This window comes from Pomacea canaliculata, linkage group LG12, assembly GCF_003073045.1.
Source record: "Pomacea canaliculata isolate SZHN2017 linkage group LG12, ASM307304v1, whole genome shotgun sequence".
Classification (NCBI taxonomy): Eukaryota; Metazoa; Mollusca; class Gastropoda; order Architaenioglossa; family Ampullariidae; genus Pomacea; species Pomacea canaliculata.
Genome location: NC_037601.1, coordinates 18,037,388 through 18,062,052, shown reverse-complemented (window position 1 = coordinate 18,062,052; position 24,665 = coordinate 18,037,388). Strand labels below are relative to the sequence as shown.

The window sequence follows — 24,665 nt, the reverse complement described above, 5'->3', positions numbered from 1 at the left end:
GGCAAATTAATCACACAGATTTATTCCCAACATCGGTGAAAAAAAAATGCCGTGTTGTTCACTAGTTAAATTTTTAACGCTCATATCCACCTCTTTCTCTTCTTCCTGCCATCCATCATGTTGAACTGCTAAGGTAGTATCTTACTGAACGAAAAGGGGAACAAGCAGAAACTGAACGATGGAGCTTATGACTAAGATCAGACTGACTGTGGGGGGAACCTGAACATGTAAAACCTGCTTTCGATCTCTACTGATGACACATTGGTGTCACTGCGCTCTTATATCGGTAAACCGTGGTCAGACGACGTTGAAACAAAGGATTAGTCATACTTCATGACATATTCCCAACAGCCTTTACTTCGGAGGAAGCCGTCGCTGATGCTTTTTCACAATTTCATTCACACATGTCAGCCGCGTTTTCGTTTTGTTGTTTTTCGTCTATTGGCTACTTCTCTACCTGTCATTACCTTCACATTATTGCTGGCAGGACGGTCTGAAAACATCCGCGCGCCGTACTTTACCCACCCTGCTCTAAGGGGGTGTGTGTATGTGTGTGATGGTGATAGGAATCTGGACGCTGCTCAACACTCAGCCCCGTTTACACCTAAACACAGAAGGGTAACAGTTCTTGTGATTAAACATTAATAGTGTCAAAGCACAGTTGCGGTAAAGGAGGTGAACTGTAAACAATCCACCGTGTATAGTTCTTTACAGTTTAGTCGATTGTTTATAGGCGAGAAAACTTTATTTATTCAGTGGAAGATAGAACTCCCCCTTTCTTCTTCCCGCATTGACAAATAGTGGGTGGACAGAAGGAAACTTCTTCGAGAAAGCTGACCCCGCTAACCACATTGGTCAGAGAGTTCATTTGGACACAAAAGCTATTACATGTTTTTCGCAGTACTGAGTATCGACATCAGCAGACAAGCCATCCGAAATGAGAAACAAAACTCGGCAAGGCTGGAGAGAAAAAGAAAACCCAGACGGAGGTTATTTCGTGTTGTGTGTGTCACAAAATTAGTTATGTAATCACTATAGAAACACTTGACACCACCTGCAGGGTTAGTAAGTAGGAGCCCATTTGTGATAGTTCTTTTTCTGAAGAAAAAAGTTCCCTCTTAATTTTCCTGGCCCGTCATAGGTACATTTAATTTTCTTGTCTCGAAATCATTACTGAACTTCAAAATCCCTTGAAAAAGCATCTAAACAAAAAAGACCCCTGATTATTCTGCGCTTTTACTGACAGGGAAATACTTGATGCTAAGCTATTATCTTTGTAAGAGGGAAATTCTGACAGCTCCATGGAAGTTGAAAGTCGGATCTATCCATCTGGGTTTGACATAAAGCTAGTTCTGATAGACAGTGTGCCACGCGTTTGCAGCCGCTTTGTCTGAATCTGAAGTCTCATCTTACTTCATTATTTCGTCATTAAACATTAATTAAACACGAAAGATATGACACACCTAACCGTTTGGGAGGAACTATACCCGAACAGCGGTGAGAAAGAGTTAAGAATTAAAAAAAAGCTGTACAATTATTTGCAGCCATCTTGGTTGTTAGTTGAGGCAAATATCTGCCAACAGCCAGGTTTGCTGGCCCTAATTGGAACAAAAGATGGACAAGGGATGGAGTAAGCCAGGCATGTCAAACTTTGAAAGCACACCTGCAGCCTGCCCAAAAGACACTGTACACTTGTACAGGTTGGCGGCCCTCATGACAACACAAATGTGACCCATGTGGCCAGCAGGGAACCTCAGATTGACATGCCTGGAGTAAACGTTTTAAAGCAGGCATGTCAAACTAAGGCTCCATCCCTGTACAGTGTCCTTTGTGAGAGCCACATGTTTGACATGCCTACTTTAAAGGATACCAAAGAATACTTATGACTGTTTCAACTTAGAATTTGCAGTATATTTCGAATAAACAAGCCTTGTCAGTGACCAGCAGCTTGCAAAGTCAATAGTCCCTGTCACTTAATTGTCACAGGACTTGAATGTCACCAGGGTCAATAATTATTTTCCCAAACATCCCAGAGCTACCTACCCCTAGCCATGTCTGTCTCTCTGTCGCTTTGTCTCACTCTCTCCTGCTCCTTTGAGAGCCATTCGAAAGTTGCAGACAATATCCATTCAGAGATATCTAAAATCCACATGCATAGTCAACAGCCATCGAAAATCCATACTCTTTTAATTCAACTTGACAAACGTTTTCAATAAATCTATTTAAACCTTTGAACATTCTTTGCTGCCTGTCGAACTTGGTAAGATCGTTCTGATATGTCTAAAGCAACGTTTTAAAGAAACCAGGAGTAAGACAGTGCAGGAGACGAAAATAATAATCACTGGAAAAAGCTCTAAAATTGTAGGCTTAAAATTGAAATATTTACTTTTCTTCGCTGGTATTTTGCCAGAATAAGGTAAAAAAGTACATAGCACATTCATTTCGAGTTTTGAGACTTAGCCTTTAACTACCCAAAGCAAATATTTTTTATAATTCTAAGCTCAAACTATGTAGCAATCTTTTATATGCAGGAAGAAAACGGAAAACGGTCAATACACACATTAAACAGTGCACACACAAAAAATAGCTTGTTCTAAACTGAAAGAGTATTTACTTCGTCTTCCTCTGGCAGTGTCTGAATTACGACAAACTTCAACAACAGCAAAGCACACAGCACGTGATGACGACCTCCTCTCCCCCCGGAAAAGAAAATCGCAAGAAGCTGCTAGAAGGTAAATGAGATTAGGCAAACATGCATTTAAACATAAGCGCACACGCGTTTATGCTCGCGCGTGCACGCACACACACATGACAGAAAAAACACACAGAAACACATGCGGGTGAGTACACTTTCACGAGCACACAAAAAAAACATACACTCGGGACAGAAAATAGACAAGGAGATGAAAAGAAAAGGCAGAATGTAAGAATAAGTTAATGGGAGAACAAATCAGAAACGCACGGTGAGGAAGTAACGCCGGCAATCAGACCATCTCAATCAATCAGACTAATCAGACAACGCATGTGTGTATGTGTGTGTGTGTTTGAAAGACAGACAGATGAGAAGCTATCCAGTCACAGCCGTCTATAGTATTAAGTAGTTTAAAAAAATTAGAATAAAAAAATCATCATTCTAGGCGTGTTGTGAGTGGTCAAGAGTAGACTGAAAATAGAACATCAGGACCAGTCACATTCCTATCTATGTCTTGAAGTACCACCGCATGCCTTCTAAGCACACCTACAAGGCAGTGAAGGGGCTAGTTGAAAACAGAAAGTGTCATTTGCGACAAAAAGCGATGAGCAGCCATTTGTTTATTCGTTGTTACACCTTGAGGAGCATAGGGCCTCAACAACACCTTTCCAGCGGACCCGGTTTTTGGCAGCCACCTTCAGTTGGGCCCATGTGGTTCCGAAGTCCTTTACCTCTCTCTCTACTGTTCTCTTCCAAGTCTGCTTTGGTCTTCTACTCTCCTCTTCCCCTGAGAGTTCCAGTTTTGGTGATAGATGCATACCCACAGAGAATCAGATGATTTGACAGTATTTCGTGAAATTTTATTCACACACACAAAACCCGACGTTCACTGAAGCCTTTATCCAGCTCCTCTTTCTCTCTTTCACATCCCACTTCTATTTCGTACTACTTGCGTGTATAAGCAAGCATCCCATAAACAAAACATAACCCTTGACCACCTGACAAACATGACCTCACCACATCTTGAATTATGCTGTTTACAGACTCCTTACACGTGAAATCAGTGCACGTGAATAGGATCACCCTGCAGAAGCGTTTATATTTGCATTCGTACATAAACTTCAGAAGGTATAAACGAAATCCTTGGCAAAATGTATGTAGAGGTATAGGAAATTCAAATCTTCCTTAGGCTGATTGTCAGCATATGTCTTTGAATAAGCGTTGGCATCTCATGCATTTATTTTTAAATGTCGGATATGTATAAGACAAACAGAAAATGGAAGACAAACATTTGAACAATAACGCTGTTAACTGAATATAGGGCTAAAAGGTTAAAAAGCCAAGTACGTGGTCTGCTTACAGCAACGCATTCATCATGCTGATCTTTTAAGCTAAGCTTCAAGTTAAAACATACTTAAGGACACATGAGATGAACACAGGCAAAATGCTTTTATGTTGGTTTAGTTATTTGATTCTTCGGTCCATTACGGACTTTGCCCTAAGTTTAGTGGCTAAAAAAGTATCGATTGTATATCTCTAGAAGTAGTTAAACATTTCGCAACGGAAAGGGCAGAACGATGTTATAAGTCGTAAAGAAAACAATTCTGGCAATTGTGAGAATACGATCTGCTTTTTTCATCGTTTGCCTTCGTCCAATGTCTCGGGATACGACAAAGGTGTTCTTGTTTTACAAACGATCGTGCGATGCATCATGACAATATGAAAATAATAGCACAAGAAATAAATTGAATCGAGCATTTTCCGTAATTGTATACTAACAGAAATTTTATCTTTTTGCATGAAAATCGTTAACTATTGAGTCAACGATCTGCTCTCTCCTCACAAAAAAGTTGTCCACGTCTAGATGTCGGATATCGATGAGCTGAAACCTGAGGTCCAAGAGTTAACAAGAACTTTCCCATTTTTGAACAGGGGAAAGTTTTTAAATTAAATTTAAATTTTACAAACTAAAACACTAAACACACCACAAAGATTTCCACACAAGCTAATGAAAACCAGAATTTTTAACCGATGGGTATACAGGCGAGCGCGCGTGCACTATAGAATAAGATATGCGTGCTCAAACATCTTAAGCAATTAGTACACAGAAAGAAAAGAGAGTATATAAATATATTTGTTTCAAACGCTAAAACATCTTCTTCCACATGTCCGAAACACAACGTCTCTGACAATTTATTCCCAAGGATCCTCAACTTCGTATGAAAGGAACAAATATGAAGCAAATAAAGTGGTTCAAAAACCTTTTTTTATTATTATTAAACAGCAAAGCCAAAAAATGGCTTCGGTAATCCATTATTCTCAGGTGAATCCTCCTGCTCTACAGCAAAAGACATCTACATGACCTGTTAGCCAAAATATATAATAAGTCTAACGCGAAGAACGGCTTCGCACGCCATCTTTAGATTTTGTAAAGGCAGACATCAGCGGTTGTTTTCTATAGACCCTTCAGGTACTCTCTTTTTTCTACATCCTAGCAGTATTCACATTTCCTCCAGCTCGAGGCATTCTTGATGTCTACCTGATTAAAATGGATTTAGGCAATATTCTTGTTTTCTTTGCCACAGACTCGTGTACTCAAAGTAAATGGGGTGAGGGATGGGGCTGAAAAGCAATGGAGGCGCTATTCAGAATGGTACGTGTGGCCCGTGCGTAATGGCACATCACAAAAGCTGAGCGGTGCAGAAACAGGACACAAGAGGACCCGCCAGGAGTCTGGGATGCATCAAAGACATTGCACTGCGCAGCACTCTTCATGCAGCTAAGACGGCCTTCCAGCAATACGGTCAAAACACGATCTGACAACAAGTCGCACATAGAATGCATGAAATATCGAACGTGTCTCAACAATGAGAGTTCACCTTCCTTCCAAACGAAGTTATCTATACAAATAAAAGAATATATTAAGATGTATTGTACATTATTGTTTTTGCACGTAGTGTAGTAGCCTTCCTAGTAGGTCTTCAAAAACCTCTGCTCGCCTCCGTCAAGCGGCGAAAAGTGGCTTTGTTCGGCCATGTCGCGGGACACGAGACACTACTGAAGACGGTCCTCCAGGGATACGGCGAGAAAGGGCGCCGTCGGGGTAAGCAGAAAAAAAATTGGCTGGCGAATGTGAAAGAATGGACAGACCACCCTCAGAGAGACCTGTCAAACATAGCACATGACCGGCCCTTACGGCAAGCCCTTCACCGCTGAGTCGTCTCGTTGGGTCTCCCCGACGACAGGTATCATGTGCTCCGTGTCCGGCTGACGTCAGTTAAGGGGAAATGATGATGATGATGATGATGATGATGATGATGATGATGATGATGATGATGATGATGATCTCCCGTGCTTTCAATTAGCTTATCACATAACTTCAAAATCATGTATATATTTTTTAATTTTTTTTTTACAGAATGTTCGGACGTCTTACATAATGAAGTCCGCAATTAGGACGAGAACTTTGAGCACAAGCTAATGAGGCGTTTACATAATAACGAGTCTCCTTGCATGACTCCGCTGGACAGACCAGACAAAAGGGTCATATTTATCAACAAGGAGATCCTTCTAGGAAAAAGCTTTTCCATTTCATTCTATAAATGCTGACGCCTACGATCCCCCAAATAATGGTAAATCGAGCTTATGGGTATTCACAGTTGCTTAATGGTGAGACCAGTCCTCAGCACGAGTTCAGAGGTTGTGATGAAAATATTTCAGCAATTCTGTATTAAGGAAGTGTAGGCTAGCTGTGATGATATGCAGATAAATAGATAAATAAATAAATTCACTCTTCGTTTTACAATGTTAACAGAGCACATGTTATCAGCCATTAATCATCAACAGTGCAGATTACATTTGTAAACTGTTTCCTTGAGAGTTTTTTTTAAAGACTAGTTTTCGTACACCTAAGCTCGCTGAAAATAGGGGTCCACTAGTCATCTCGGTAGAAATAATGCCGTGTAAGGTGAGTTGGTGGTGATAGTGGGAAAGGGGTAAGCAACAGCAGTACAAGAAGTCGTGCAGTACATCAGAAATGTATGAAGTCGTGCAATACATCAGAAGTATATAACACCATGCAGAAACTCAGCAGTTTAAGAAGTCGTGCAGTACATCAGCAGCAGAATCCGACAGAACAGAACAGAGCGCCACTGTTTAGTCAAAAACGCATTGCCCATATTCTTGAAGAAGTGGATCGAACAGTGAGCAGAAAGGGGAATCTGTGCCTGAGCGCCCTGGGGGAAATATTTACATGAAGTAAAGCAGACAGAAAGAGGACCTGCAGTCATCTGGGATTCCTATCGCCAAGGAAAAAATATTTAAAATGAAAATTGTTAAATTAAAATGAAATAAAAATCTTTACAAGAAAAACGCGGAGAAAGTGACCTGTGCGTTCGGGTCAAAGGAAATCAATTTATTTGGCACGTTTGGGTGTTCGTAATCCTTCGGCTTTCTTATTGCCGCGTTTTTGATATGCAGAATAGCTTGTGATGGTTTGACGGGGACAAATGATTCAGATTCAGAATTCCAACCCGCTTTCCATTCGGTTTCGGCATTTTAAATGCATTCTATTTCTGTATCATGAATAACTGCGAAGATACACAGGGATAACAGACCTGAAAAATTCCTTGATAGTGGTAAGAATTCTTTATTAATAATGAAATTATTCAGACGTTCATACACTCTAAATTAACGTTAATTATTACTAAGACGCCATTGGCGTTAGAGGACAAGCTGGTCACTACGACAGAGGACTGTGGTTCAAAGCACTTTTATAACATATTGTTGTTAGATGCCACATTCGTTTACGGTAGGGAGTGGATTATAAAGAAAGATCTGAAGATCCAAACGTGAACAGAGACTCATGGAGCTAGTACCATGTCACCAGCTCGCTGATGAATTTCTAAACAAAAACAAAAACATCTTCATCAATAAAAGAGCCTTGCTTTATTGACCTTATTTCCTTAACAGGAAGTTTTAAATTAAGGGGTTCATTGTCTTGATGGAGAAAGATCTTCCCTCCAGCAAGACAATGATCTCCTTGTTTAAAACGCACGGATAGAAAGTTAATTAGAAATGGGTGGATAATAGGATGGCAGAAGGCAAACTAATGGTTCACAAAACGCCCACATGTTTTTGTAACAGTTTATGTCTTATTTGTACTGCACACTGAGATACTGCAGCTCCCATCACAGCCACACGCACACATGCACGCGTGAAGTAGAAGGAGAAAGACGGAAAGTTAGGAGAATTTATTCCGCAGTTAAAGGTGTCGCCTAGATGTTGGTCTGCACACACATTTGCAAGATTTATTGGCGTAATTTTCTGTCCTGCTTATTGTCTTTCTCACGGAACATGGATGGAAGATATGTGCTTCTCAGCGTATGAAACATCCATTCAGTTTGAAAGGTCTTTCTTAAACCTAAGAACAAGACGAACATCTTTTCTGCGGTTTAATCTTTCCGCATTACTATTATTAAGAGAAAATGTCAAGATGTCTGTAAAAGAATCATGAATCATCAAAGCACTTATGTAACATATCTCCTATATGGTTGCTTTTATTATGATTGTAGAAAGGTCAGTGAAGGAAGATAAGATGCAAAACAAATGAATAGAAGAAGAAGGAGCAATAAATCAGCTCATAATACAACCAGTTAATTGTTGAATATATAAAATAAAAATTAATACAGCAGATCAGAGAATGACGCAGTTGATATTATATCAGTGAATTGTTTATTAATGTTCCTTGTGAGTGGCTCATTTTCCGTCACTTTGAACCGGCTGAAAGTTACCTTTATGACAAAGTTTTTCTGTTTAAGCAACCGACACAAGTGCAAATATCAAAAAATGACAAAACGGAATCTTGTGAAGTCACAATGGTACATGAGGTAATATACATGCTTTGAGGAGTTCTGAAACTCGTGTAACATGGTTAGGACCTGTCTAAATGTAAATGTACGAAGTGACCAGGCGCTTGCTGAAGTGGATCGAAGCTCTTTCTATCGATCTCAGCAGACAGGAAATACCAGTTTGTGACAAAATTTCCGATAAAGCAGTCATACAACGCTCTTGAATTTATGCTTTTACATATTTGTGTCAAATAGCAGGCAGCTATGACCGGTTTATTAACTCTAGCAACATGAGTTTTCATTTTACAAATAGTTTTTAGCTATAAGTCACAGTACTCCAGCCCTGACATCTGTACAGCAAAACAATAAAAAAATGTTTTGATATTTAATACTCTGTTGCAATGTAATGTGTTGTCGACATGAAAAACATTGGCAATAGTGTAAGGAAGGGTAGCAAGTATGGAAAAGGACTGGAATTGTCGAGAGAAACAGAGGTAGGGAAGACAAATACGAGAAGATAAGTAAAGAACCCAATAAGAGGAGTTTCTAAACTGTTATCGCATGATGGGAATGATTCTACGAGAACCCCTGATTCTTACATATTTATTCGAGGGGTTAAAAAAGAACTTTATGAGCTGCTAGCATTCACGACAGAAGTAGAAATCAACTGAGTTACGATATCGCTTGTTTTTTGAATTAGATGTCAAATCGGCCATAGCTCAAGGATGGTGAATTTGTAACAGGCATTTTCAGAGCTTATAACTAGTTTTCTGGACACCAAGCAAAGCAAAAAGATATTAGTGCCTGCACTGACTGCACCTTTTATTTCGTCACGCACAGTCTTTAGTAAATCCAAGCTCGCGAGCACTACGGGAAATGGCGGAATTTCCGTCCAGAAAATCATCGAGCATGTTGTACGTGCTTTCAAAAGGACGAGAAAGCTTAAGCTTTGACGTGAAAGAAATGTTTTATGCACGTTAAAAAACTGCATTCAACTCATTTCTAGTCTAGGGGACATGTGGGGCGTGCAATCCACCACACTTGTCACAGTTTCTAAGCAGGAGCCACAAAGTGTTGTCCATCAATTATGTGATTAGCTTTTTAAGTCTTTGTCGCTACATTTCTCTCTATCTCTTCGCAGACAAAGATGTATTAAAATAGATTAATAAATCAATTATATATTAAAAGCAAACATTTTACGAAGAAAGTATTCTAGTGGTGTGTTCAATTCTTCAGCAAACATTGAGGCTGTGTCCGTAGTTCGCGAGGAGTAACAAACAGCTGAATGCGAAAGATCTCATTAAATAAGTTAACAGAGACTCACATAACCAGGAGCACGGTGTACTGAAAATAGGAATGAACTCCATGGAGCCGACTGGGTCTTACGTCTTAAATCCTAGCGCTCCGCGAAAAGGATCGAACCGTTTTAGAACGTGGACAAAATTGGAATCAGCAGAAGATGTGGAAGAATCTTCAGCCATTAGTCCAACCTTCGGCTCATGTTTCGTCGGGTGAAGTTCCAGCCTAGCAAGATGGCGGGCAGAATTGTTATGCAAGTCATTATCCTTCTTCCCTCCTTGCGGCCGCGAGAGAACGCTGCCAGAGATGAAGTTATTCAGCCCGCCGCAGTACCTTCCCTTGGATTGCTTCCCCGTGGGGAGGGCTGCTTTCCCGCGATACTCCCAGACGTTTGGACGTTCAAGGGATGACGCCGCTCTTGTTCTTTGGAGCGTGTGCACAGAGCTTCAAGCGTGAATGCCATGGCGAATGGCATCATTACTGCGGACGAACTCTCTTAGATTGGAAAACTACAAAAACGATGTCCAGAAAAAGGCGGGCTGCCCGCTGTAATTATACCGTGCTGGCGTTGAACTTAAAGAATCTCCTACCGATAAAGTGGAACTTTACGGCGTCCAGTTTCAGTCTTTTTTGTTGTTGTTCTAAAACCTGATCTGTAAGGGTTTTTTCCCCCACCAATAACAGTGCTTGCTGGTGATGTCTTATCATTGTTGGAGCAGACAGCCGTTAAATTTTACATTTCGTTTTTAAAAAGAATAATAAATGACAGACAAAAGGATTTGTATAACCTCGGCAGCTTAGTTTTTAATCACCAGTCGTTTGTTTTGCAAATAACCCAGCTGACAATCATACCATTTTTATTGGCTGACGGCAATATTTGTGACGAATGCGTGGGCTTGAAATTTCTTTTTAAAAAAACTTCTGTCATTCTTCCTGAGCTCCAGTCCACTGTTTTCACGACGAATGAGTCACGTGATACGCACGCCGTGAGCGGACATTTTGTGCGGACGAAACTGAATGTTGCTTTCTAGCGATTCTTATGCGCAATGAGCGAGAGAATGTTTTTTGAAAAACACAGACATGAAAGGGCGTTATAAAGGAATTTATGACTTACTGTGGGACTTAACTGGAATTCGAAGATGAAATGTATTATTAAATATGATATTAAATAAAAGGTGGCCAAAGTGAAGTGACATCAATCGACTAACACTGTCTCGATAATCGTGAACAATGGAGGGTTTTCGTGATCCAGCGAGATTTCAGAAACCTGTTCTCGCAGTGTGTGTAAGTGCATGTGTACCAGAACTGAGTTGCTTTGCAGTACATAATTCCCTTTTGATTTCCCTAACGACTTTCGAGAATGTTTTCAAGTTGTTAAGCTCCAATCACGAAAGTCTGAGCCCTCTAAAAACAGAAGCGTCATTAGACTGTAAAACTTCGTAAACATTATTCGGCAATTTACCATGAATAATAATACTTTTACGGGTCTTTTGTCTGTCGCATTTACCTAGACGGGAGTTCCTTATTTTTCCACCCACAATATCTTTTGATTATTCTTGTCATTTGTTGAATTCATTTTCCTCAGTTTCCTCTCTTTTTTTCTTTGATCATTCTCTTAGACTGGCATCTTGCCTCCACGAATAATCCAAAAGTTTCACAGACATTTGCTAAATCTACGAATGTCTATGAATGGATGTATGCGTGTGTGTGTGTGGGTGGAGGATTTGTGATAGATAAAAAGAAAGGGAGAGAAAGAGAGAAGAGAAAAGGGGATGACACATAGCCCCAACTGTCTGGTTTCACTGCCATAGCGGTTCCCTGAAAGGCTTTATAAAGCCAGTCAAGTCGCTAATATTGGTTACATTAATGCCACTGTCTAATCCATTATCTAAGTTGCCTGCTTACAGCACTTCTACTGGCATCATTTTGAGTAGACTGTGGATTTCATCTGCCTTAGAACTCCAGTGAAATAAATCTTAATAGTGTGTTATGAATGCTGCTTGGCGTGAATTCACAGAAAGAGATTCTTTCGTCTGATTTCCTTGCTTGCAATGGACGCTGTTTGGTGGCCGGAAATGACGTGCATTGCTCTACCCAGACTACTTCTTTCAGCCAATTATGGAAATCAAGAGTGTGGACAGGAGCAGTCTACTCCTTCTTATGCAAAAAACATCAAAATTTATGGTCTTGAGGAGTGAGCTTCATATACATCGCCTTGTGTTTTTTATTCGACAAACTCAACTGGACTTTGAACAGGCAAAACAATGGTTTTACACAATTATTTTGAAAATGTTCTAGAAAACTCAATCGTTAGAAGAACTGTCTTTGGCAATTCACCCACTTATTTGTCTGTGTCAACTGCTGAGAGTCAGAATGACTTTCTCTGGTAGTTGGCTTCTCTTCTTCAACCACTAAATCTCACAATGAATATCTCTGGTAGTTCGCGCAGTCTTTTGCTTCAACCAGAGATCAATTGACTTGTGCAGACTCCAGGCCGCACTTCTCCCTGAAGACAAACACTTTGTCCGGTCCGGAGACTAGGTTGCTGCCTGGGTCTGACACACGAAAGTCCTCTTCTGGACGTATACGGACAAACAGTTCTTCAGCTGGCGATTGCAGCCGTGTACCAAGTCCTTCAGGCGACTGTGCGGTCCACTTCTCTCGGAAACTTTTTCTAAAAGCCCATAATTAGGCATCCGAAGGGATGCTTTGTGTCAGTAGGTGCCGCTGGTATTCTAACCAGGATGGTCACTTTCAGACAAAGTCAGCTGTATTTTTAGTACAAGTATTATTACACAAACAGACGATGACTGATCGACTTAAGATAGACAATCGCTTGTTGCTGTGTTCCCTCACTAACATTGTCATTCGCCCTGTGGCAAAGTTTTAAAAGTCGGTTTCACAACTAGTCAAAATAAAATGCTCGGTTTGGAAATTTAGATTTGACCCTAAGCCAGCCCTCCTCCCACTGTCTTTATCCTAAAGAGAATAAAACGTTCGCAGCTTTTGGTGATTAACAGAAGATATCTGTTTAGAAACGGAAGGACAAAAATTACAACATAAGTATTTCGCATCGATGTAATTTTGGGTCTGTAAGTCTAATCTACTTCCCGTTTTCATATCGATCGCGTACGTTAACTCATCAACGGATTTTTTTAACACCAGTCTTGAAATATTCCATGTCAACCAAGACAGATGTCGTATCGACCAAACTGTGACACCTATTCTCAAACTTATCTAAAGCTCCAGAAGGTTTCTAAAGAAATTTGTTTGCTTGAGGACACCAGACATAGAACTTTTACTAAATTTCACTAGCACCCCGGTTTTCAAACTGTGGTACGCGAAGGTATGACGGGTGGTATGACTGAGTCCTAGACTAGTATATATATATATGTAAGGGGTAGAACTGAGAGGTAGTACTCGGTCAATTCGAATTTTCGAAAGTGGTACTCTTGTGGAAAAGTTTGCAAACCGGGGCACTAGCACATTCCAACTCAATTGAAAAAAAAATGCCCACATAATAAATATGAGTTAGCGATCTAAAAATATTAATTATTCATGTAGCCCGCGCACATTTAAAACATTAAAATATCCTACTCTCACTCTGAAATGGTAGCTTCTCTGACATTAAAATTCAGATCGAAAAAGTGAGAAGGCCGTCAGAGCATTCAGGTTCCTTTTCACGTCAAGTAGTTTTTACAGAGCGAAGTACTCAACGCATTCAGATTGCATTCTTAGATCCTCTTCCCACCGAACAAAATACTCAACAGAGTAAAAAAAGAAGTTTGAAATTCCGAACCCATTTCGTCAGAACTAAAAGAGTAAAGGTCGATTCTACAAGGTGGCACCAAAGCCAGGGAAAAAATGATGAAACGCACGAGAAATATCGACACCGGAACAAACTTGCATTTTGCATATTCAATAGCATAGTACACAATGAGTAAAAATGCTTTCAGACAGTGAACAACCACAATCAAAGTCAGAGCGAATGAGAGAGAGACAGAGCCGGAGATACAGATTTAGATATCTATAAGAAATATAAATGTTGGTAACAGAAGTTTCGACAAACTCTTCTACACGCAACACAACTAAAGGTGTCCACAATAGGTAGAGATGAAGATGCTAACGAAGACGAAGAGAAGTAGAAAATAAATATGAATACGGCAAGAAAAGAAAAGGACAGCCCAAGACAAGAGTATGATAAAAGAGTTTGCAGCTCTCGGGGGCAAGCAGGTTTCAACTAATCAAATGCGATTGTAGTTTTTGTGCCTGCACGGCCAAGCCAGTGGATATCGAGATTTCGATCGCCTCTCCACGGTGAGATGAACTTGTTGAGTGGAGCTAGCCGTTGAGGCCACTGTCATTCCACAAAGGTAAACGATCCGAGTCTATGGTTCTGAACGAATGGCATTCTGTGACTCTTTAGGGGGCAAAGCCGAGGGCTGCATGGGTTCGTTCAGAAAGAAGACGCACTCGCTAATGCCCATAACAATAATAACTACCATAGCTCTTAACTATGGGCAGGCAAACTACCATAATATTCTGTTGAAACTTTGCTGGAAGGCAATGCTTATTTGTAACAAGTTGAAGTAACGGCTTGATATTTGATTCTTTATAACAAGACGTTCTCGTGATATATAGTAATGATGTAGTCACATCAAGTCTGTGATAAGACAGAGTATTCAGCTATTTCGACCATTCCATTTTCTGATACAAAGACCAACAGATCCACTTGCAATAAATCCCAACAATCCCTCAAACTCACAAGTGGTTCTCGTTGAAAGCACCTAAAACATTTACACTACACACCTACACTGCCCATAAAAGCGACAAGAAGAAAAGATAGTGTTTGATATGGAGGTGCTGTTTTAATTATCAAGTAATATAATAATCTTATCAATAGATAGTTTATCTGTTGAATGTGCAGTCAATCAGTCATTGACGCAACTCGTCCTCAAGAGTTTTTATAAACACGTGCATGATCACTTAAGAAAATTAAGCTACCTGCGGTGCCTCTCACAAAGCCAGTGAATACTGCAGTCATCTTCGCTGCCGATTGCACGTTGACAAGATGCAAATGAGGTCAGTGTCCGTGTAACATGGATAGTGCCACATTCTATTCATTTACTCTACCTTGCGTTCTGTAAGATACTTTTCCAATAAGCGGTCGTGCCAGTAAAATCATTGCCCCCCATCAGCTGTCATACAATTGTCCAGCTTGCTTCGATGTCATTTTCTCGAATGCAGATTGGCCAGTAACAGACAGATCTATGGTACCTTCCTTCCCTGCGGGGGAATCCAATCATTTTTGCTAACCGGATGCCTCGACCCAGCGTTTCCAGATTTATTTCACGTGTCTGGTCGCTGTATTGTTGGAATTTTGCATAACCTGACTGTGCAATCTCGTGGCACAAAGCAAGGATTTCGTTTTTCATCACTCGCAAAGTCTCCCTCCGAGTCTGATTTGCTGCAGAGAGCAAATATAATGCTGCGAACGAACTCATTGTGTGGAACATAACAATCACCGATCATTTCCAGAAATAAAAGCTGACATGCTCGCCTTCCACCTGCTTTTTGGTTTCACCCAAAAAATGAAAACTGCTCTAATTAATTTCGACATTCTCATTTTCTCTTTCTCTCTCACTCACTCTATCATTTTTGTCTATTCGTCTCTCTCTTAAAAATTATACTTTGACGCGAATAATGCAATAGCGAGGAAATGTTGATTTATTTTAACAAAGTGCATATTAAAAAGTGTTATCGTCAAGAAAGTAGTATCAGATAAGGAAGTATATGCTCAGAGGCGAGCATTAACATACGTTTAAACAATGCTAATCATAAGGATGAACAGCTATACGCCCTATACGATGACTGTAACGACAACAATGATGATATATACTACTATATTATTATGGTCATAGCATTAAAAGGCATTTAACGTTCTCACTATCTGGACATGTCACAGAAGGCATGCCTAGTCAAATAAACCGCGCACAAAAAACTTTTTTTCAAAAGTTTATTACCACCAAACGACCCTCTAACAACTCGGAAACTCTCGGCTTACAACGCTAGCGTGACGCCTTAGAGGCTGTTGGCTTCCTTTTGGTGGCAACGCTATTACGACCTCCGTGTCACATTCTTGACCTTTCACTAGGCCGCTTCTTATGAAGACGCTTCTGCCGGCTTGGCTTCGCTAGCGCAGCCTCTCGATTATTCAAGCAAAATGTCTTCTACGATTTCGAAATCTGCATTGACATGCGTGCGGACGTCTCAAGTGAAACAGGCTTTAAGGAAAGTCGTTTTAACACACGAGCTTGCTCTCTGGTTGGTAGTTACATTAGTAGCTGAGAATGCCAGACCTGCAGCATGATGCTGTTCTTTAAAGGTGAACACATTATGCATCCGCTCAAACATCAACGTGAAAGCGCGTATTTCGTTATACATGTGCAGTAAATTAGTCATTACGTCATCATCTACCTGCCACTAAACAAAATATAAGAAATAGAAAGTAAAAAATATTATACTTTGACTTAAATGAAAAGTTGCCACGAAAATGCACGACAGTATAACTATTATTTCAATTGGATAAAAAGATATGCTACTCATAACATATGCACCGACAATTATAAACAAACATGACTTAAGAATCGAGGTAGGTAAGTTAATAAATAAATAATACATAATGAGAAGTACTTTCACATTATACACAATTCTGATAGATATAATAACGCAAATCCAAATCAGAAGCCTATTCTAGAATGTAGAATGTGCAACATAGGGATTCAAAGATCCCGCATGGTCGCCACCATTGGGGAATTGGAGACATTGCCGGTCTTCTGGACCAAGCAGCAAGGATGAGGGAACAAACATTAGTAAACAACACCTGGGGAAACAGAATCTCCAAAACCACCGCGTAACCTATTCCCTTCCTCTTCTCACCCCTTTCATCTCTTCCCTCCTCCCTCAAAGTTTGGCTCCTTATCACCCATCCAGCTCGTCTCCCATTCAACCTAAACATCACAAACAGTAGCAACAAAGTCCACCTGCCATTAAAGCGAGAAGTGAGAAGCGTCAACACTTGTGCAACCGCGTGACAGCAAATCCGAACCCTTCCAGCTTTTCCCGACGGCCTCTCTGAATTCCCTCCAGCGGAACAAAAGCGCTACAAATTGATTTAGAACGTCTGTTTACAATTAGCATCTTCAGGGCGTGTCTGCCTTCCTGCACGCTTCTTGGATCTGCATCATCTTCTTTTCCCCTTTAGTTCCTTGCCAACATTTTGATGGCTACGTGGCCACCGCCTCGGGGATGGAGCTGTTTGTGCTCACCAAAGCTCGTCTTCCTGGATGGCTGGACCCATTCACCATGGCAAACCACGCGTGGTAACAGACATCGACAGCACAGCACAAAGGAAGAGGAGGCGGATAAGAAAACAAAATTAAGGGAAAAGTCTGGGAGGATGCGCGTGAAAGCGTATGGAGACAGAAAATACGACGCACAGGCAAAAACCATGAAATATCTGTTGTCGGAGATGATTTACACGGTGTGTTGAGTTTGTTAAACTGTGTCTTCTTGTTCAAGACAAATGCCAAAGACGTTGATATAACTGTGTGTTCACGGCTTTACTAACATGTCAAAACAATTAGCAACACAAAGGAAGCCGAAGAAGCCCTGTTTCAACTAAGGAGTTTGAAATAAATTATATACATAAAGACTGAAGGACAAATAGGCATATCGTAGAAGGGATAGAAAGGCATAAATGCAAAAACTCAAAACACAAACACACACATGTATATATATGTAGTGTGTGTGTCCAGGTGCAAAAATAAACTTGGCTGCTAAAACTGCGTTTAAAAGAAAAAGGAGGACTTAAAATAAATTGAGCCTATTTATGCGTTGTTCGCCTTCAAACACATGAGGAATCCATCAAAAAGACAATTGCGCAGGAGAACAAACTTTGCCGACTTTGCAGGTGAGAAAAGATAAGAAACACATTAGTGCTTATTCAGAATGTTAATAGAAGAAAATATCAATAAAAGCAATGTTTGGTGGCAGAGTGAAACTAAGAAAATTACATTCAAATTGGGTTTACGCCTACACATCATGCAGCTGGCTATGATCAAGCCCAAGCTGTCAGGCCGAAACAAGAAACCTATTATTGCTTTGCATAAAAAGACAATTCTAAAATGGGCATACACATGAAAAGATCATTAAGATGACACTTTCCCAGCCACATCTGTCTCCCTAAAGATATTTTTCTTAAACGAAATAGCAGCAAGGATAAATGTTTGTTCCTGTAAAATACTTACAAAAGAAAAAAACTTTCATGCTTCTTTGTTTGAAAAGAACAAACTGCAAAGATGTTAGCCCCTTTTTTGTAAATCCATATACCAGTTAAGTTGGATGCATTTATCATTTTGACTGTCAGCACAGCATATACATAGGATATAAGCGAATGAATAGTTTCTTTCCTGGACTGGAATCCTTATGAGAAAACCCCCCTCTAGAAACAGGCCTTTTTCCTCCTTATTCCTCTCTCGGGAAAAAATTGTGATTTGATAAGGGATTTAAAATAATAATTCTGTGGTCTTTGATGGTAAAAAAGAAATTAAAAAGCTAAACGCATTGGCGAAATGACAACTGAAAAAAAATCAAATAAAAATACCCGTTAAAGGTATAGTAAAGGCTGTGACGGCGGTGATAAGGCTGTGGCGTGCCGTATGACGTCAGCGAGGGAGAGGATGTGTCGGTCGTTGTTAGGATTTGAACTCAAGTGATCGGTGGTGTGTGGTTAGTTGGATTAGTGATATATATTAGTGACAACAATCAAGATGGCTGTCAGTAATGTCCAACGATATCATTGTATCACCTGACACTGGGATCGAGTTGACGTCAGCAGAGGATGAAAGAGACGAAAGAGCCCTGTGTAATTTCTCTTATTAAACACATCCTATAAAACATTCAGCTTTTTCCACATGAACAGACCCGAAAATAGACGAGATTCAAACTGATCTCACTGGTAATGTTTCTACGAATGTATCTCGAAACTGTAAGTGAGGTGTTTACTTGATTTGGTAAAATGTTATATTGCACTGAGCTTTACCCAAGTATTAGGAAAAAACCAAAGGACCCCACTGGTCCTTCAGAAGTACGCATTACAACTGAAATGTCTCAGCACACTGAATCATTAAGTTGTAGTGTTGTTCTCTCTCTGTCTGCTATTTATCTGATAATTCATCTGGATTTGAGGCTACAGATTTAAGGTAACTTTAACTTACAAGACGAAAAACGAGGTCAGACATCATTCAAAGTCAAGTCGCAGTTATCCGGACAAATATGGACGAACATTTGACCCAGCATGGTCAAAGAATTAATTTTGTTGTTGTTGCAGAGAGACCTTTGTATAAAAACTTGCCAAACGTGGTCATACGTTTGCCCATATTTGTCTGGTTAAGAACAGGTTTTAGAGGCACCTTTCTGCAGCTTTAGTTTGTAAATTACATGTACTAGGAAACTAGTAACATGATATTCAAGGCCAACGCAAAATTACACAAACACTTCAGTTAGATAGTCCACGATAAACCACCAGGACTGTTTATAAATCCCTTCCCCAGCCCAAAAAGGCGAAAAAGCTGTACTTTAATTACAACACTGTCAGGTCACATGGGACTTCTTGGTCTGCTGGGCGCTTAGATAGCGAAAATCATTGCCTTGGTCAGAAAGCAAAAATATCCCTGTGAAAATAAGAATATAATCCAACGCGTGTTATATTTCTGAAAAAAAAGTTTTTATGAAACATTCTCGAGAGCCAGAAGTGTGGAGCGCTCTCTTCTTGATGTGAAAGAAGTCTGTCAGAATATCTTTTTCTATGAATGCTGACAAAGTTGAACGGATTTATTGGGTTTCTCTGCGAGATCATTTGAGAGATAGTCAAACAGAGGACGTGTTTGCACGCCAGTAACAATGCCTCGCTCTCCTTTTCTTCTGCTGACTCCTCTTCTAGACTTAGTAGCTGTGGTTGTTCAAGAAATAACAAGTCTACAGAGCACAATATTTGTTCATGCTCTTTGTAGAATCTACCAATTTTCAAGACGATGTTATGCGTCAGGAAAATATCGAACAAGCACACTTAAAATAAATATAATGTTTATTTAGTGTATTTAAAGGAAGAATGGTTTCCGGAACATATCTTCAGGGCTTGCATGCCTCACTTAAAATCGTTAAAAGATTTTTTGGTTTTGTTTGGTTTTTAGGACAGTGACCAGAAAAAATGTAGATCGCTGTTGGCTATTTGTAATTTTATTCCGCCCCAATAATGCTGAGACACAGAGACGAACATTTTCGTATTACCACACCTATTAGAGCCGTTATTTTTTTTAAATAAACACTGATGCATGCACGTGTGCAATCACACACACAGATACATAAACACAAGCACATGCTGGTCCCAAGATATGAAATAAACATGTTCTCCTAAGTGTATGCAAACAAAGAAAGACAGAAAGGCCAGCAAAAAGAAGGAAGGAATTAACGACAAACACACGAAAAGAAACACAGAAAACATGTGTATGCGCACAAATAAAGAAAAGAGGAAAAACAAAAAAACAGAGCAATTTTATTTTTACTGCAGCCCTCGTCAACCTCATCTGGGCTTTGTTAGAACCTCCTATCAAAGGGAGGTAGCGCTATGACCCCCACGATGTTCATTATGGAGCCTAGCGCCATACGAGACGATTATCGCGCACGGTCTTCAAGCAACATAAGGGGGCGGAGGACGGAGGTACGAATAGTCCTCATGTGCTGCCCCCGACTCTTGCGAGGTGCCCAGCTGTCAAACATGGTTAGCATTAGAACAGAGATCACTGCTACGCGAAGAAGAAGGAATGAATGTAGCTCAAAATGACGAATTGTGCGAGGCGTTTCATAATCGATATTTGCGCTATCCATCAATTTGATTTAGAGCTATATGTTGGACTCCTCTTAACGGTTGATCGGACGTAATTTCGTTGTCTGGTTTTGTTTTGGACCCCGGTTCCTTTCAGCATAGCAATCTTGCAGCTGATGATGCATTGCGAGGAACCATAAAGAGTTACAGAACGCCATCCTGTATGTTTATGGCGCAGAATCCTGCAATAATACCTTCTGCCTCTATGATTGGGAAAGGGGAGAAAAAGAAAACAACAAATATTAAGAAAAAGAAACTCGCGAGTCCTTTCATTCCAGTTAGAGTAGGCCTTGGCCTCCTTCCAGTGATCGAGGTCCATCTGCATCGCAGGCCCTAATGAAATTAGTCAATGCCTCGATCATAGGTTAACACTCATCCTGCGCGGGACGGCACACAAGAGAACATTAGCAAGATACTCCGGTAACCTTGATTTTTTGACAATATTTAAATAAAAAAGAAAGCAGGCCGCTCAGCAAAAAATGGTTATGGTGAAAGGATCACGAACCACGAGAGAAAAATTAAAGTCAAGCAATCCTCCAGGTTTCTAAACTGTTTCCACAAACCAATTCATGTTTATTCTTTTGAAGCCCTACTACACGCCCTGAACATAAATCATGTTTTAAAAAAATAATCGGAATGCTGCCTTAAAAGATCACAGCTATTTGCTATTTAAAAAATGCCGCCCGTGTGGGAATCTTTCGCTTAAAAAAAGTTAATTTCATCACCTTCGACCGTTCTGACAGGTTTTGCTCTTGTATATTTATATTCATGGCATGCTTATCGTTGCTGTTAAAACGCGGCGGTGTGTCAGACCCCAGGCGCTCGTTTCTGCGCTCATAATCACGTGATCAATCCCATGCAGTTCGGTCACGTGCGCAAGGGGGTGCTAACTCAACTTTGTCAAAAGACGTCACAATCATCTGTGGGACGGAAAAGATAGTTTCTGCCCGATTTTATTGCGCTGTGTGAGCGATACATGATTTTCCTGTGCTTAGCAGGGGTTTCTGCAAAATGGCAGTTACATCTTTGCACAAAATGAATTGGCTGAAAGAGTAGGAAAATATAAATTAAACGCTAGGTCAAACCGACATTTTGCTATTGACAAATGAAACAAAAGAAAATCAAAAATACTTTTCGATAATATTTGTAGGCAACCTTCACGAAAACAGTTAATGCCGTTCTTAACCGTGCAAGGTGCAAGAGGCGTCAAACCTTCGAAGTGCCTCAAAGTCCCATAGCATTGACAGATGTGCTGACAAATATGTCGGCATATAAGTCTTAACTTAGTTCATCATTCTGATCAAACTTTCAATGTCCCTAACTTTTATCCCAAAACTATTTGTTTCCTTCACATACAAATTTGCCAAAATTGGTTAAACATTTCACGATATTTACTGGGTTAAGATGGATCTTTACACTTATACTTTTGCTGTCTAAATGTATAATAGGGAAAACCACAGAACCAACAAAACCATGGGCATGAAGAATCAAATGCTAGAGCACTACAGGACTTGGAGGAAAGAAAAAGAAGCTCACCCTTGTTGTCCTTGGCTTGCATTTGTGTGATCCAGCAAAAACATTCTCTTCTTTTGAGCCTTCAGGAAGTGGGCACTGGTCAATGTCCACCTTTTGCAGATCTATATCTATTCCGCTCGTACCCCTGCACAAAGTTAATAGCGTTCTTAAAATAAATAAATAAATAAATAAACGCTCTTTTCGCGTTATCATTCTACAACATCTTCATCCAAACAGTCTCTCCGCTAAACTCGAGGCTGTGCTGGGACAGTGTAATAGACTGCAATAATATTTATCAACGGTCCTGTCCACAAAATGTTCGATCTTGTTCACCGGAATGTACCTGACACATACCTCAGAAACCTGCGACCTCTAGATTGCGATCAAACCGTCAATGTTACTGTTCAAGAACTTTCAAATGTTTGCAAAAGGGAGTGTGATTTTCTTCTGTTAACATCTGATAGTTGGCATGTGCCACAATCTTCAGTACAGTTTTGTGACAGCAGAGGGCGATATCATCCAAGATGAACGTCAGCATTCAGCTGCCAGCACAAACACTGTCTTCTCCGTGTCACCATGGTAACCTACAGTTTGTTTTGTTTGATCGCACCATTTTGTTGTCACAGGTAAGCGATGGAAGATAAAACAAGGACAAAAAGTAAACTGTGAAATAAACATCAGGCCGTCGTGTATAACCATTTTCTTCAGCCAGTAATTTCTAAGCCTGCGGCGTGTCAAGTGAAGATTTAACATCGAAGAGGGCCTTACTCAAGTCATCAAAGCACTGTACAAGAGCTTAAGTAGTGCAAAATGCTTTAGTATGCAAGGAGGACAATTAGTTTTGAAAAGATGCTTCAACAAAGGGCTCATGTTTAACCCGCACCTCGCCTGCATTGTTAGACATTACAAAGAACGCTGCGTAAGAATAGTTTCATAAACACCACACTTTCACTCTCCATCGGTAAGAGACCCATTTGCAACCTACTCTTTGCAGGCGAAATCAATCTCGTGAACTACAAGACTTCATCAACAGTCTGACTGATCAGTTGAATATGGAATAGACACCAGCATAGACATCAATAGTTAATACCAAGAAATGACATCAGACATTCATGTTTATCAAAGCAGAAATCTACATAAAAGAAGAACAGTTCTAGTGAGTACACAGTTTCAAATAGCTGAAAACCATCAAGTCACAAGATGACAGCTGCATAACAAAGATCCGCATTCCGCCTTAGCACTGCAACAGCCACAGAAGCAACGGCAGCAACGGCCAGGCTGACCAGTAACATTGGGACTGCAATGCCATCAGATTTGCAATCAAATGTCGTTTACAAAAACCTAACGGTCCCCATCATTCTTTTACAGTCGATTGAGGTGAACTCTGCTTGCTGACTCAGCAGAATCCAGGCATTCAATGGCAACTGCCAGAGGGCGCTGATTTTCCTACCTGCAACGTAAGAGCTCAATCACCTCCCTGTGGGCTCTCCAGAACTTCTTCTGGCTACAGTAAAGCTGCGGAAGCCAGCCAGGGCTTGGTAGATCAGCCACACCATTGTGTTTTAGATCGCCTTTCTGGTCATTCTCGAGAGATGCCAACGCCGTGAAGAGATAGAGAGGAAGAACTGGCGAACATGAAGTAGTGCCTGACCTTTCTCTGCTGGACCTGTTTACCGCCTCTAAAGGAAAAGCCTTAGCGACGAGAGTAGTGAGATACCTAGCACATCTAGCCTCCGCCCAATTCTTCTCGACGATCTGTATGTTGACAAGCATTGGTGGAGAGAACGAACGAATACATACATAATTAATTTCTAGTAAACATCGGATAGGAGTGCAAGGAAAAACTTGTCATCTTAAATCCAAAAGTTAAAGTATGAATAAACATGAATCAATGATTAAAAAAATACCGTGAAAAGATTTTTAATCTGACCAGTATTTAAATACTTTCCGAAGAAATGTATCATGAATAAACGACAGTTAATAAAAAGGTCTCTTACAGTACCACGAATAGCATAGCCGTTTCTCGAGTTTCCCTTGAGATGCTAATGCCAGCAAAGTTTTTACAACTGTTACTCTTCTTGTTAACAGGGGAAATTTTGTTCTTTCATTCCACTCACCCAACGTTTCTGCCGGTTTTCCTACTACTAGCCACAACATCTTTTTGGGGAATGTGTGTATAAGAGGACGTGTCTTTGTGCTCCATATGCACAGCCCAAAACTGCTGAATAATTTCAGTTCATGTATACAGGTTTACTTCAACATGCCCAACACAAGTGTTCCATTTCATGCCGTAAGTTTTTGCCTACAGAATGTTTCATCTTGACTTATGGGCTACTGGCCCTGAGTGGAGGAATGCTCCACTGTA

At 40.3% G+C, this 24,665-nt stretch overlaps 1 protein-coding gene across 4 annotated transcripts in view; it reads right to left on the bottom strand.

Annotated features, from left to right (window-relative positions):
• Nucleotides 1-24,665, bottom strand: part of LOC112577171 (probable G-protein coupled receptor CG31760) — a 216,750-nt gene that overhangs the window by 67,748 nt on the left and 124,337 nt on the right. For all 4 annotated transcript variants that reach the window (XR_003102020.1, XM_025260167.1, XM_025260165.1 and 1 more), the window contains one exon: nucleotides 22,322-22,445. Coding sequence is in view for 3 of the 4 variants with exons in the window: in XM_025260167.1 (XP_025115952.1) it covers nucleotides 22,322-22,445 (124 nt within the window). In the remaining variant the exon portion in view is untranslated. The remainder of the gene's footprint in view (nucleotides 1-22,321; nucleotides 22,446-24,665) is intronic.